Source organism: Cydia pomonella, chromosome 3 (genome assembly GCF_033807575.1).
Source record: "Cydia pomonella isolate Wapato2018A chromosome 3, ilCydPomo1, whole genome shotgun sequence".
NCBI lineage: Eukaryota > Metazoa > Arthropoda > Insecta > Lepidoptera > Tortricidae > Cydia > Cydia pomonella.
In genome coordinates, this window is record NC_084705.1 from 22,476,939 (window position 1) to 22,494,049 (window position 17,111).

Below are 17,111 nucleotides of genomic sequence, written 5' to 3' on the forward strand. Positions count from 1 at the left end.
GGCCGACGGAAAATTTGTTCTAATTACAAGTATTATTAAAATTGATATCTGATCCGAAATGTAATTTAACACATTCACTGCCAGACAAAAAACGGCGCACTACCCCAGAAACCGGTGGTCTATAGCTGCGTACAAAACAAACCGCCCAGCGGGTTGTCCGGCATCTGAACAAAGTTCACGAGCGCCCACCAGGTGGGTTCCTAGCAGTGAATGTGTTAACTATGTTCTTGCAATAAAATATATTGATTGATTGATTGATTTAAGGTACCTTAATATGTATTCGTAGTACCTAAATTGTAAAAAAGGTCGACATTTTTTATTTTTGGTAAAATCAGGTTAATAATCCGAAAACGCTTTCTTACCAGTGTCTGATCCACCAAGTGCTATTGTAATTGATAGTGGGTTTCTGCTACATCGAGTGGTTTGGCAATCCAAAGGAAAAAATTATGTCCTAAGGATCCCAAAATGTATGCACACCTCCTGGGATAGAGCAAACTGGGATTACACGCATTTAGGACCAAATTCCAGCTTGCTGGGAATTAATTCCTCAAAACGCTATTTTCGGATCTAATTTGATTGGCCTAAATCGTTAAGGTTTAAATCAGTGTTTTTAAAGGCAAAGTCTAAGGCTGAATGCGCGGAGCGTTCGATCAGCGCTTACGGATGAGGCCAAAGGTCGAGCTGGAAGAAAGCAAGGCTTGAATTTGACCAATGGCGAGGTATGAATAGCTGGACGTCCGGAGCGTCCGATCGCGGCGCGTTATCATATAATACCACTAATGGCGAGGTGTGAGCAAGGCAGCCCAGCTGCGAAAGAGGACTGCATGGATTTGGATCCATGGCCAAGCGAAAGTGGGGCAGTTTGCAATAAGTAGAAGGCCTGGCGTCGCATAAGACCTAACGCCGAACTGCAAAAGAGTGGCTTGAAATCGCACCTATGTAATCACGATCCTCCTACTGCTCGGCCTTTGCCTTAACTCGAAAGCGCAACTTGATAAGATGCTTTTGTTTTTCGGCCTTCGCAGGGCCCTTTATTACATTTTGACAATTAGGTCGCAGGATCGCGGCTCTGCAGCAACTCGGCCTGGCCGACACATCTGGTGTTCAAGAGACCAAAATACGCTACAAAATCGGTAATCTACGTCGAGAAAATCGGTTGGCCACAAGCCCGATGGTAAGATTTTTTGGCCATGAGCTTTGATGGCCTCCGCGTAAGGTTGTAGATGTGCTTGCGTGTACCCACTCTCTTACGACCCTTCGTTATTAGATGGTTACTTGCACACGTATCAAAAAGTTTCGTGTACATAAGTACTACACTACGACTGCGATGCTGATGCAGCCTGCGCGTTTTTTTTTCCTATGATTTTGGTGCCCCCCTAGACGTGGTGCCCTAAGCAAGTGCTTATTTTGCTTAATGGTTAATCCGGCACTGTTTGTGCACACGAATTAAGACGACACCTAGTGGACGACTGCTTCTCCAAACAAACGTACGCAAACAAACAAACGCCCATTTTCCTCCCTAGATATTGACATTAATGCCATTATCTACGTTTGACTGTATTTAGAAATAACCGGCCAAGAGCATGTCGGGCCACGCTCAGTGTAGGGTTCCGTAGTTACTCTTCCGTCACAATAAGCTAAACTGGAGCTTAAAGTATAGTAGATTAAAGATTATTAACGTCGATAGTACGTCTTTTTACTAAGAAGGGAAAACTTTTTGCGATAACTCAAAAACAGCTAAACTGATCATGTCCGCTATAGTTTTCACTTAATGTCTTTCTTAAGCTCTACTTCCACGATCTTTTTCATATTTTTTGGACCTTTGGTTCAAAAGTTAGAGGTGGGGGGGGGGGGACACATTTTTTTTTTCTTTCGGAGCGATTATCTCCGAATATATTCACTTTATCAAAAAATGTTTCTTGAAAACCCCTATTAGTTTTGAAAGATTTTTCCAACGATACCCCACACTCTAGGGTTGAAGCGAAAAAAAAATTTCACCCCCACTTTACGTGTAGGGGAGGTACCCTAAAAAAAATTAAATTCTTAAATTATATTGTACGACTTTGTCGGCTTTATTGATTTATATATCCATGCCAAATTTCAGCTTTCTAGCACTAACGACCACGGAGCAAAGCCTCGGACAGACAGACAGACAGACGGACATGGCGAAACTATAAGGGTTCCTAGTTGACTACGGAACCCTAAAAAGACGAATATAAATTGCGTAAAACTATTTTCTATAATGATTATACCTAGAGAGGAAAATCGGGACTGCGTTTTTGTATGGAGAAACAGTCACGTGGCATCGTCCACTTTCCTCTAAATGGATCGACATTAGTAGGCAGTGGCATTGTAATTTAATATAATAATTAATAAAGATGGTACTTAGGTAGGGTTTAACTCAACAGATGGCGCTGTTACAATAGTTTTGGTATTAAGACACCAAAAATAATAGTAGGTATTTATTTATAAATCTATTTATTTCCACCCAAGTCTGATGTGATGAGAAACATTCTGTTTAACGAAAACGATATTAAAGATGTAAATTCGAACTACCCATCTTTCGATATCCAGTTTCCATACCTATGACTCCAGTTAACTATTCTTGCCAAGTAGGTGCCTACATTCTACGGTATTATTACAGACACTAAAACAAGACATTGTTTCATTTCTTGTAATTGATACAAGTTCCCGTACAACGTAGCTATTCTATTGTTTATGTTTCGTGTTTGTTCCCAAAAATCCGGCATTATACTCACTCAATATGACCCTGCGTCCCATAGGCCGACTCCCACGCAGTATAGGGCACGGGGCGGAGCCACGCCATGGCCCTTCGCCGCCCTTCTAACTACTCCACCAATTGCAGCGTCGGCAGCTGTTGCATCATGTTTAGATAAATAAACATCCGTCGGGTTGGGTAGCTTTTATAAGACTAATTGACTATGAGATAAGCATACTTACATTACAGTTGGAATTAAGGCGTAAGTCGGTTTGTCGGTTTGTGTTCTATTACGGTTGATGTGAGAACCATCGCGTCAAGCGTCGGTTGAGCATTTCTTAACGAGAATCGTTTGCAGCCAAATCTTTGAGGCGTCACGCCTTTTTATATGACAACCAAATTATATAGGCTCGTGCAATAAGTATATACCGTCGGTATTGTTGTAGGGTTCTGACCTGAACCTCACAAACACGTGTTGACCATCGTTGTCGGTCTATCAGTTTCATTTTAAACGGTCATCACGATGCACTTTTTTTTAGTAAATGTGTTTGCCAGATGTTTCATGGCCGTTCATTCTAATTTGATCTTTATCCTTAGTACACAAACGTTGTTGTTATTATACGCCAACTGGTAGGGTAATAGTCTAAAAAATCACCACTCACTGTGATTTCCTATCTGTTATAATTTGTACCGTATTGTAAATTACCGTATTGTCAAAAATCACAGACTGCTTCCATTGGTGGCAAATGTAAATAATGACCGCTTCTTGGGTGCATTTGAAAACAGTCTTAGGCATGCTCAACCGACGCTTGACGTAAATTGTAGTTTTTTGTCATCTGTATCGAATTATGCAGGCGCTCTAAAACCCTTCGGCAACTAGTAAAACGCGCTTGGGCGCGCTCCCACCCGGCTTTGATATGACGTGACTGTGCCCTATAAAAAGTGCGACTATAAATTACGTGATTCGCATAATATCAGCCGTAAAATTGCATGGCGACTTTATCAATGTATTAATTCATAATTTCTCAATGCAATTTCACAATTCACTGTAGATACCTAGGTAATACCTAGGTACTAATAGATAATTTAAATTTATATTACGAAAATCAACATAAAATACTTTAAGAAGTAAATACTGATATAAAAATTAAATACAATAGTGACTTATTATTCAAGTTGACACTTTGGCTCATAGGTAAGCCTTTACATAGTTAAATACGAGTTTGATGGACTTTTTCCAACGCTCCCGCGATGATAAGATGATGAATGAATATTTTAATTCTCCCTAATAGGTAAATATAGGTCCCAATTTAAATGATATGCTTGATGTATCAAATGTTAATTTGCTGTTGTATAGATGCCGGTAACTGAACAGTGTGCCTATTTCATTTATGTGTTCGCTTAGCAATAACACTAATGAGATACTGGATGTGTGTGTAACGTCAGATTTGATTGGTGCAGCTGCTCCCCGGTGCACGGTGCGCTGCGCGGCCGCACGCCGCAGCCGCAGCCTCGCCCGCCCTGCTCCCGCGGCGACTACGGTCAGTATACAGCCACTTAGAGTTACACTTTACATTTCCACTGTACTCCTTTTCGACACATGTGACACTCACAGGACCAAATCGCACTACTAGGAGTTTTGTTTGCGTACAGTCCGAGTAAATATTGCCCCTGACTAGAGCCAGCTCGCGTTTTGTTCTGATTCTTTTTCCGATACATTTTGGGTACTTACTTGTCCCATTCTGCACTAGTCCCAACTTTAACATTCCCCATTATTTGCTGTGTTTCACGTTACCTGGTAAGTACTGGGCTTGTGTTTAATTTTTGTCCCATTCGTTATTTATTCTTTCGATTTTTTCACTATTGATGAAACGTTTTAATGTCATGATCATGACGAATGAGTTAGAGTTTGGTCTTCGGTTGACGGAGTACTGTACAGTATCATTGGGTAGGTCGGAGGCCAAGGCAACAAACAAACACATAAATAAGGGTCAAACAATGTTCACTAACGAACGAACTTTTTAGGGTTCCGCACCGTACCAAACAAGTAGTCTAAGATACGGTAATAAGGCCGACCTTCAATGATTCGCCAACCGCATAAACTACCTGATCTTTTACCTAAATGAATAGAGGTTTTTTGATAAAGTGAATATTTTCGGAAATAATAGCTTTGATAGATGATAGAGATGTGTTAATGAGTGAACCAGAAGAACTTAACCATAGCAACGAGTAACAAGAAAAAGTTGATTCACCCCTTTAACCCAACATAGCGGCAACATACTTGCGATCATACTTTAAACAAAATCGCACCTACAATAAGACTAACGGTTTCACAATTGAATAACTAGAAAGGAATGTCAAATGCTAAGGGCTAAAGGAAAAAAAAATTGAAATCGGTTCATGTAATAATTATCCCTGAACTACCAACAAACATACAATGAGCCGGTTTGGTCCATGTTGTCTAATTCCCTAAATGTCTGTTTCCACGAATGTCTATTTCCTTGATTGTCTATTTCCACGCATGTCTATTTTGCTCATCGTCTAGTTCCACGAGTGTCTATTTCCCCGAATGTCTAGTTCCAATGTCTCTTTTGCGACCATTTACGGCTACTATACATTCAGTGTATGGACATATGGTGACTAGAGTACTAGACATTCGGGTAATTAGGATTATGGACACTAGATGTTCAGGGAATTGACGTATGACGACTAGACATTCGGAGAATTAGGCTTGTGGACACTAGTCGTTTCAGTAAATGGACGTATGACGACTAGACATTCGGGGAATTGACGTAACTCGACTAGACATTCGGGGAATTAGGCCCCATGGACCGAACCGCAATGAGCCGATATGACGATATATGGCACTGTACATTCGAATGCTGATTATTTACTTCGCGCTGTTATGCTTATTCTTCTAACTATTCTTCGAAGTTATAGTTTCATGAGATAGTTCAAAGTTTGTACAGAACCCACCCACCCAGGTGTGTGAGTCAAATGAACTTGCACTTCGCCGGTATTTTTATTATTTTGCAGCAGCAAAACAAATCTCCTTCATGTGCGGCTTGGTTCTGTATCACTTGATGTAGGTACTACGTCACTAAAATGTCACATTATCACTATACCTAGACATTTTCCTAGCACGAACGTCATGTTGTTAGTGCTTGACAAAATAAAAATATCGACAATTCTGTTATCGATAAGGACCTCTTTAACGTTAATCGCTTTCCACACTTCCGCTACGCACCCATTACGTAAGTGGAAATTGAAATATCTTTTATTCGATTTATGTGCATTTTTCAGAGGCGAAGAAGTTTGACATCTGGAAATATGGAAAAAATTGTACCTATTATGGTTTTATTGCCGATGGCGATCTGAAAAACATCCTTGGTGTACTCATGTATGTCATGGAGTTTTCGTTTTAAGTCTGAAGTATGTAGTTATAGTATTAATAAATTTATAGTTTCGTAATCCCTATTCATTTATTTACAAACAGGTCACACTTGTATATAACATTATTATGACTGTTATAAGATATCAATGAAAGCATCGAAAAAAAGCATTTGCATCGAAAGGAAGTCACTAGCTTTGCCTCGTTCGTGCTAAGAAAATCTCTAGGTCTAAGTATCACACTATATATGTATATACATTACTATTGCTTGCCAAGCACATTGAGACGTCGTTCCCGATATTCCTTATGATCGACATGATTATGCCCGATGACCGAGCGACACTTGTACATTCTAACTTATAGTATTATAAAATAGCGTCCAGATCTGGCGAATGGGCGACTAGCGCGACATTCGAGTACTTGTGGTTCGTCATTCGTCAGGTCCGGATGCATAAGGATTTGATACAACTGTATTCTATACTTATCAACTAACACCAACAAATTCCCAATTGAGACATGGACTGGACAAATACTTTACGATTACTTAGCTATGTATTAATTTCTGTTAACATTGGTAGGTAAAAGTATATTTTAAAAGAAGGTGTATTTGTCTACCAAATTGGTGTCGGTGGAATATTATTTAGGGTTAGTCCAGAATTCGATTACGATTTTAAATGTGTTGATTTAACGAATTCAAATTTTGGACTAACGATTCTGGGTGACGGTCACTAGATGACTAGTTGTTGCACACATTGACTTAACACATTGGCTCCCATTAAAAACGTGAAACGTATCAAACAAAAACATACAAAACGAAAATAACAAAAGGTGTCTTTATGGTATATTATTTTATCCTTCGAGTCTGCATCTTTGTTGTGTTGTTTGTTACCAGTTATTTTCGTAATGAAGGGCCTGATATTTTTTGAAATTTGTTTGACCAAATAGTACAATGGAATTTGGAATATGACTAAATGTTTATTGCACTGTAATGTATAAAGGTCTCTTTTAGAACTGCATCTTAACCATTAATTGTCTTCGCTCTTGTCAACCAATAATGATATTACTTAAGCATAGCGGCAAGACTTAAAAATTATATCCACTAGGGGAGCATTCCGCGGGCCTGTCACATGTTATTTCGCCTATTAGGGTTTTTCCTGCGTCACTAATCGATGATGCTTACTAAGCGTTTTTTGAGTCCTTTGGGAAAAATAAACTCCTACACCTAGTACCTACACAAATTTCGCGTCTGTACGGAATACACCATACAAACGCTCCTACAAATAATAAACAAATAAAAATCGGGTCACGTTCATGGCAGCTAACGTGTTACGGAATGTCAATATAAATAAATTATAACGAAAAGATTGCGAGGCCGACTGAAAGTGACCAAGCTTCTCGTAATGTACTTTAGTAATGTACCTAATATCTATATCGCTATAAAGTGGTTTTATGGTCCAAGTCTAGTCGTCTGTCTAGCGCGTAGCATCCTGACCCCTAGCAAGAGATGAGACAAAGAGGGAAGGACTGGCTCCTTCTTTGGCCTCGCGAACTATCCTAAAACACAATCTCGTACAGTTTGACTACTACGCCGCTGGTGAAGTGCTGGTGGTACCTTAAGTGTATAAAAATATTCCTATTTTTCACACAGTAACTAGATTTACACGCGAGGATCTACAATATCACAACTTCCATAGCCTTACTGTACCTTGAATTTCGCAACGAAAAATGGATACAAATTTACCTATGTTACCGGCGGCGGGTAGTTTACTAGTGAGAAGTACACGGTGTGGTCTCCACGCGCACACTCGCACACTGCTATTGTCCTACTAACATCTTAGCCGCAACTTGACACCAGACCCGTCTAGCATGAGTTGCGTTCTTGCGCGCGAGTCTATACTTGAAGTCGCGCGCGAGAACGCAACTTATGCTAGCAGGTGAGATTTTACGATTAGTGTCGCCATCCTTCTGTGGGTGTTGCTTTTAAAACACAGTACAAAGTTAGGTGTATGGTTGCGTCCTAAAATTTGTTTCATTAACTTGCGCTATTAATTAGGCTAGATATTATTGACGCCTAAGAATAGAATCGAATTACCAATGCATGGTTTCGAAAAAAATAGCTAAAAGCAAACTAGGCTGGTTAAAACAATTTAAATGGAAAGGTAATTTTACCCACTTGTAATAACAAAATTAACAATCTCAGTGCATGCCTCGAATATTCGAAACGCATTTCATAGATTTTTATGCGGATGTCTAAAATAACTCACGAAAACCAACGGTCGCTCCCATCTCGTTTCACACGCTTTGATAAAGGTTTTGGTGGTGGGATAGTTCATCTGCAGAGTTAGAGGAGATTCAGACGAGCTATTCACAATTGCTATGTAAATTTGTTTGCGGGTTGATTGATGAAGGTTTTGTGATAGAGAAGTTGATGCATGTGGTGCGTGTCCCGTGTGAGAGGGCGCGTCGGCGGCGGGTCGTCGGCGCGCCGTGTGCGTCCCGTCTCGCATGTTAATCTTTTCCCGGTACGAGTGTCGTGGAGGCTCGCTTCGCGGCCGACAACACGGTAGATTATAAGTTAGCGTTAGTTTAGCTTAGCCTCTAAAAGGCGTGTGTTGTGTGTTTATAGATTATGATTACGACTATTACGGGTACGGTGATTACCGAGGTGGCTACAATGAGCCATTTTACCGGTACGATGAGTTCTATTTTGATTACGCGGGGCCACCGCAACCGTCCGCCCTACGCCAGCCTCCGAACAGAGCGCAACCGGTGGGTCCCACACACACTCACTAATGTTATCACTCTTATTACTAGTCACTAGTCGCTGTACTCATTTTTTATTATACCTTTCGATTTTTGATTTGCCAAATTTTTCTCATCTACTTATTTTTACTTGTTTTATTTTTTTTGTTTAAACCCGTCCTTGAATGGAGTTAGTGACTCGGTAAAGACGGTAGTGTGTAGGCCTGACGGTGGTGATTGCATTGCGGCGGCCGGAACGCCTGTTCTCTCGAGGGAATGACCGTGGAATTGTATTCGAGAACTAGTCTAATACCTTTCTTTCGAATACAATGCAGCCGTCATCCACTCGAGATGGGCACCGCAGCCTCGGATTTGTCACTGTTTGCCGGGAAAAGTAGTAGCACGGGCGCGGGGTGGCTGGTCAGCCGATCTCACCACCAGGTCTGCATGGCCGCGGCCACTCCGACTAATCTGCCCGCTCCCTCCTGTCTGTCCCGCACCTGCCTCCCGAACGCCACGCTCGTCACTCCCCACCCAGTACTTTGCTTTATAACTAACCCACTAAACGCTTGTCGCTTTACCATCACTCTCCTGCTAATGCGCAATTTGTTTCCACAGTCGGATTGTATCAAATTCTTGTGTCACTATTTTGCCGTTTATTCTAATGTTTAAAATACACTCAGTTGATACTACTTTTTATTCTCATTAACGACCGACTTCAGAAACAGAGTGCGTCAATTTATTTTGTTAAGGAATGATGTGTGCTTGGAATGCTCGAATAACATTGTAATAATTTCTCGTTGTTGCAACGAGGTAGAGAATATGTTAAGAAGACTTACTGATCCGCTTGGTAAATGCCAGGACGACGAGCTCGGGCTCGGGCCCAACTCGCTTTACTACGATCTGACCGGAGGCATTCAGGTACCCCACAAACCAACACAAATAAAACTAGTGGATGTTTCTTAGACTCGATTAGAAAAGTCATAGTCGTTGATGTAGTTACATATTTATATCAGTATATTTACACTATAGAATGTCGTTTATGCATTATTGTCTAGTCTATTCAGTACTTTTTTAAGAAATGAAGTTACAGCTTAAGTAGGTACCTGATTGTTTCTTTTTATTATGCTGCATTGTATATCAGCCGCTTTCTGTCACGGAACATTATCATTCAGATTAATAAGTTTAGCAATAACATTCAAACGTCCTCTGTGTATTATATTGGCCATTTTGAATCAATGAATCTGATTATATCATATATGTGTGAAATGACAGCCGCACTTAATGTGGACATGAAGTTTTGAAATGAAAAGTGATGAAATGGAGGCGTAAAGCCAGGAAATTAGAAGGAAAGAAAAGATATGGCACGTTGCGCAAAACTTGCGGGGGAAGATTTGGCCACCTTTTTTACCAAGCCCTCCCTTGGTTACCTTTTATCTCAATTACTCTGAAAATATATTTCTGTATAAAATTTTGCTTGTCAGATCCCTCGGATATATCACTAGCTATTTTATTCTATAATTATACTGCTATGATATGCAGGGTAACGACATACAATTGAAAATTAATGAAAATGTAACATGTTGAATTTTTCTATAGCATTTGCACTAATTAAAACTGGCAATATATATAAAGTACAATTTTGCGTTGGCCTCCTCTTAATATTATTGATATGAGTTCTCGTATGTTAATGGTAAAATCTAGTGTCATCAAAATTCTGGACGTCTGTTATTGCTTCTCTTTTTACTGACATTATTGTTTATTTAGCATGTTAATTTAGTTATATGGTCTGTTTTCGCCGAAGACTTTGTGTTATAAATAGGTGTTTATAGTTAAGTTATACTTTTAGATTAGGTATGGTAATAATTGACAATTCTGTCTATTCACATTTGTCCTCGCCCCTAATCTCGAGAGATAAATTAGAATAGTAAGAAGTTCATACACATCTTAGGTAAATATTGGTCGGTTAGAATAGACTTTCCTATTCTATATTATATTGATAGTCTCAAAAATGCTAGTAAATTTAATTAATCATGTAATTACAAGTTACTGTCGGTATTTTTGAGACAATTTGTACTCTAATTGCATGTCTGTATAATTGGTAAGTTATGTAAGAGATGTTGAATACCTCAGTGATATTACAGTGTTTATCGCAAGGCTAAGCATCTACCACCTATGCTCCGGCGGACGCTTTATGCCCACGAAAAATTCAATTTTAGAGGTCTTCAGTTCTAGCAAGTTGTAGTTTAGGTACGGGTGGAGTGATTCTGAGTTATTAATGTTAGAGTTTGAGCGGAAAGAGAAGAGTCCTGGAATGTATGGCGCCCAATACATTCCACGACTCTTCTCTTTCTGATCAGACTCTATTACTTTATTAAAACTATTCTATATAAATACATTTTCAGATAAGTGACATAATTGACCTTTTGCACAAATTAATTCTCCACCATGTACCCTACCTTAACTACTTGTAAATCGTAATATTGTTGTGCGAAATTCTTGCTAGTTTAAAATGCTTAAGTACATTTGTAGGCCTAGCACTGGAGTGGCGCGACAGCACCTCGCCCGCGAGATAGACTACCCGCCTTTTTCTAACTGTATTAAAATTAAAGATCGACGGGCGCGGGCGAGATACTGTCGCGCCACTTCTGTGCTAGCCCGGAAGGCAGACTCTTGTGACAAGCGTGGCTGCCATTAGGTACCCATATATAACCAGGCTTCTTGTTAGTAAATCTTTATTGAACATTTCTTAATATTATCCAAAAAGCATGGTTTCTATAAATTTGACGAGCGAACGCAAGTTTAACGGCCTGTAGATTGTTGTAGCGTTAAATTTACTGAATAACTTTCAATTTCACTCTCAATCCATAAAGTACATTTCTAATAAAATTAAAAAAAAAAAACTACTACTTCTGTGGATTGAAATGTTGTTCGGTTTATATTAGAATTGAAGAATTGAGTCATATAGAAGCAAAGTCAGCGACGTCCGTCCGAAAGTGGATGTAGCTGACGTTGCTTATATATTTCTTAATTGTGCAGCTTAGCTCTTGATGCTTAGTTATTATTGCAGTATCAATATCCAAGCTGTAGCCGTCTAATTTTTGATGATAGTCTGATTTATCTTCTTCAAAAAGAGGAGGGATCAGACTATTGTAAGTGAGATATATGCTTACGGTCCTCTGATCGTATATACGGTCAACAGTCGTGGTAGAGTGGTCTGAAGAGCGGTGTGTGTGCGCAGGGGGCTGGGTCATGTGGGACGGGCGGGCGATGGGCGCGGCGCGGGCCGGCGGGCGCGGCTGGGCCCCGTGGTGGTGCCCGGCGCGGCGCGCGTGGCCGGCACACGCCCAGCGCCACCCGTGGCAACCCGCGCGCCAAGCCAAGTTTACCAGGTTAGTCAAATAGTCATCACTACATAACTACTTGCACCCCAGCTATTCACCCTGCACCTTTGTGCACGATGTAGGATAAGTACAAACCAATCGTGATGCAGTAAGACACTTAGGTACGGTCTACCTAAATTAAAACATTGCCTTGCAGAAGCATTTTATCAGAGTGTTGCTTACTAATTCTATTCTTATTAAGAATGCTAGAACACAACATTTTGGTTACAGTTTTTTTTGTTCAACTATGGAATATCATTAATATCATCATATCAAAAGTCGGCTTACTAGCATTTCCAGGAGTAATTTAAGAGTATATCGATTAGCGTTCATTTTCGTACGAGGCACTGGCGGAGTATCCAACTAATAAAATAATAAAAAGGAATGAGGTACCTGCGCCAAAAAAGTCCCATCGTTATTTTTATTTTTTGTTTAATATAAACTTGCAGTTTTCTCTATGGTACTAGCGAACATGGACGCAAAATTTTAAGCCATAAACAGTTTAAGTATGAAATTTTGAAAGTAGGCAAACCTTTTCCAGGCATAGTACGATTTATCGACCACATACGCGCCATTAGAATTTCAACTTTAGCATTCAGATTTAAGGTTCAAATTAGATTACACTTTCTGGAAATGTTACTTGTCTTCAAATGAATCATCAAAGCTGGATTAATTGGAATATATTTGGATTTTTTGGAAAAACCTTGTAGATTGGTGCGGCCTGGAAAAGGGTTAAGAACCGGGCCTTCTTTGGCGCAAGTACTTACCTTACTGTTTGTTGCGGGCTTCTGTGTTTTTCGAGAACAGAGACGACTTTTAAACATTCTCTCTCGACAATGCTCTGTTGAATAAATTCTTATTATCCTAAAGTAATTTATTTTATGTTAAGAAAGGCACTTACGGCATTTCAACAAACTTGAGTAACAGTTCTCTGAAACCCGTTTTAGGTACCATAAACACTTGTGGTATCTAGAGTGCCAAGGCATGCCATAAACATAATTTTAAGTGAACACAAGGACAATTTAATTTTGAATATAAACTATTTAAGTTACCTACAATTTAACAGTTTTCTAATTTTAAAATCTGTACACCCTACCAACATTTAAAATACAAACATTGTGTCAAATTGTTTCTAAGGGGTCCCTAATTTAATATTAGACTTAAGACAAAATTCTAAATTGAGCCTGGCAACATTGGACTCCTCTCTCGGTCACCCACCAAAGCCTATACTTCCATACCCTAAATATTTCCGTTTTATTTCAGCATGTTTGATGGTTTGCGTGTAATCCGGATCATAGCTTATACCTTGGTAACTATCCCTTCCTGTTTCCTCTTCCCAGTGCTTGCATAAAGAAACAGGATTCCTTACAGTTTTTAGTAAGCTGTATTCGTCACAGTATCTATATTAGGCACAGAATTAGTTAATGAATAAATGAAAATTCACAAGTTATAAATTAAACCTCGTTTGAATGCCTGAAGGACTTACATATACGTCTTGTTCGTTATTATACACTTGCTTATTTCTTAGTCTCCTTCACTGTTGAATTTTAGTATCAGTTTCTAAATACCAGCTATATCTTCGTTAGCCATATTCGTTGTTTGAATCTTGCATATCTCGCTCAGTGTTAGGCATACGTTGGTAATACTGAAAGTTTCTAAAATGAGCCACTGAAACTTTCCACACACAGTGAAAGAGAATGTTTATTGTTAGAAAATATATATTTTGTCTATTTTTTTTGAGGTAAAAATTTATTTGGACGTGAATTGCATTAGTAATGGTGGCAGTTTGAAAATTGTATATAGAGCGTTTTTATGATTTTATTCTGAGAAATTTATCGTGTTAATATTATACGTGACTGCTACATAATGAAAACCTTTAAAATACGCGCGTGGGTGTGTGATGCCTAACTATGTACAGATCATATATACTTGTTTTATCTACAACCATTATACGCTCTGTATGGGTTCAGGAACCCTATGTTACGACCGCCATTGCGGTATTTGATCACCAGGGCCCGTTCATTTCAAGCCGTTGACGCAAAAATGACGTAATTTAACATACAGGGAGTTTTTTACAACACTATTAGTTTAGAAAACTTACCTGTTCACGCGTAGAAAAATAAATACTTGACACGTAAAACACTGTTAAAAATCAAAAATATTTATTAATTTTAATTATTAACAATGTATTATTTAGTAGAGTGACAATATGATGAAAGTCAGACGTTTCTGTACTGATTGTCAAGTATCTATATCAGTTACCGAAAGAGGTTGACAAATGATTAATTATTACGAAAATACTAATTAGAATTGTACTCTGTAGCGTGATGCCATTTTTCCGTCCACGGCATGAAAAGTACGGGCACTGTTGATCACACGTCTAAAACGTCCTCGACTGATACTAGAAATGGCATCAAAATCCTTTTGTTTTTCAGATGTGTTCGAAATTTGAATGTCATTAATAAATTGAATACGTCTTTATTACTACGCAATAATAACATTTTCACTGATATTTTTCTAACGAACTGGTTTATATGTTTATGCTAGCCTTAATTTACGGTTTTTGAACGCATCATAGAGGATTTATGACGCGTGTCGATAAAATTTAATACGAATTTTAAATTGCCCCCAGTCGATAACAAAACTATACCAGGTTTCGAGTGTTATCTTATAATGCAGCCCGTTTCTCGTGCGACTGTATGTTTTAAGAATCCAGGCACTTTCGTATTAATCTCACGGATGATAATCAAGACGGACAATTTTCAACAGCGAGATTAGCTTAGTTTTAGCTTAAGTTTAGACTAAAATCGCAGTTGTGTGTTCAGTGATAAAAACTAAAAAAAAAAAACGCATAGGTACCAGTAGATTCAGACAACCTTAGGTAACTAAATGAGAAGTAAAAAAAAAACCTTCATGTACATGTATACGTCAGTTAACATGAATGTATAGATACCCCACAACCTCCATACAAAGCCATTAGCCCTTCCAGGGATCGGAAACCGGTATTTTTTGTATGGGAACGAAAACGGTATTTTTTCGTTCTTTGTTAATTATTTCATTCCTAATCGGGCAATCTGATAATACGAAGTCGTTATCTAAAAACACAACTGAGTCCTACATTTTGAGTATAAAATAAACCGAAATATATGGTTATTTCGATGTTTTTGCAAAAAACCGGTTCCGATCCCTGAGCCCTTCAATGCAGATTTTTTTTATTTTTGGCTGATTATAATTTATTTGTTACATAATTGTTTACTGATTCTAGGAAAAATAATAAATAATAATAATCATCGATTTTCACTGCTAAATCAGTGTTAGAATTTACATAAGCTAAAGCATATTTATGTAAATATATAATTCTCAGTAAGAGATATATGAAAAATCTTACTACCATCAGTAAGGTACACCTATGATAATGATTTTAAATATGCAAAATCACCAACTTTTCCAGATTTTCCAAATTTTCCACCATTTCGTCTTAAAACTATTGAATTTTTTTTTAAACTAAAATACTGCGCAGATTTGAATTAAACATCGGAAAGTGTGTTAATTTACGATAAAAATAATAATACAGGACTAATAATCATAATTAAATTTAAATTTGATTTTTAAAATCTGTGAGCTGTCTAATGCTTTGTTTTTTCTTCTGTCTAATTTGGCAACACTATGCATTTAAGGGTTAACGACTCAAATTAGTACATCATACAAAAAGTGCCTTGAAGTTGGGGAAATGGACCTTGTACTTTACGGTAGTTTTCAGGTTGACCCGTAACAATTTTGTTTTACGTACTCGTATTGTCAGGAAGAGTTAATAAAAGTCATTATTAAACAAAATGTTGCAATTCTAGATAATAATACCTGGGTACTACTACAGTTTTTGAGCTTATGAAAACTTTAAGTACTTATGACCTAACTCCCTTATTCATAAACGTCTACTAAAGTTGACAAGCCGCTAATAATCGTTTGTCCCTTTCCGACGTATTGGTATGATGGAAAGGGACAAACGATTATTAGCGGCTTGTCAACTTTAGTAGACGTTTATGAATAGGGGGTAAGTATTTATCGTGTCGTTCTTATGCATAGAGAAGGTAAATGTATAATAATGAGACAAGAAATGATTAAAAATGCAGATAAGTCAAAAATCACCATAAAATGAGAAAATGTCTCCTTTGTAATATCGTAATACAAATAATATCGTAAATAAGGCGAAAACCACACTAGTGAAACAAAGATTGATCAAAACGGCTGTAATTTTGAGGAATATGTAACAAAACAAATAATAATATAGGAGCTGTGACGAATGTATGAAAACTAGAAACAAATATAAACAAACGAATGGAATGGAAATAAAACTAAGTTCAAAGAACTAAGCGTTTATTTCAGTCGTTTGTTGTGGGCATTATAAAATAGTAAATCAGTTTTTTATGCAAGTATCCAAAGGGCTACCACAAACTAAAAAAAGATCGAGTGATGAGTCCATTATTGTCTTTGTCACAATTTTTTGATCCATCTGCTGGATATAAATCTAACTTCCTGATCTGACACAAAACTCGGCATTTAACTGTCACTGAATTCGTTCATATTTCCTTCAGCACTGTTTCAATGACCCACTTGAGTCCAATAAGTTTGTGGAAGACCCTTGACTTTATTCATGTCATATACTCGTACCTGGTACCTCTAACTTGTTTCCTTTTTCTAGTAGGTATGGACTGTAACTACTGTATACCCCGTTTTTTAACCTTTTTTCTAAGCTCAAAAGAAGTGGTAATCAACTTTTTGTTCCGAAATGCTGGGGTTTTTATGATCTGATAAATTGTTAATATATTGACAATCTCTAATATTGCGGTATAATAATAAAGCATAGTTCATATAGGAT

At 38.2% G+C, this 17,111-nt stretch overlaps 1 protein-coding gene across 11 annotated transcripts in view; it reads left to right on the forward strand.

Annotated features, from left to right (window-relative positions):
* LOC133516308 (heterogeneous nuclear ribonucleoprotein R-like) overlaps positions 1 to 17,111 on the forward strand; it is a 40,844-nt gene that overhangs the window by 20,811 nt on the left and 2,922 nt on the right. For 3 of the 11 annotated variants that reach the window (XM_061849167.1, XM_061849168.1, XM_061849166.1), the window contains 4 exons: positions 4,166 to 4,260; positions 8,737 to 8,879; positions 9,714 to 9,773; positions 12,094 to 12,244. In XM_061849167.1, the coding sequence (XP_061705151.1) occupies positions 4,166 to 4,260; positions 8,737 to 8,879; positions 9,714 to 9,773; positions 12,094 to 12,244 (449 nt within the window). The other 8 variants (XM_061849171.1, XM_061849169.1, XM_061849175.1 and 5 more) reach the window with 8 other exon arrangements.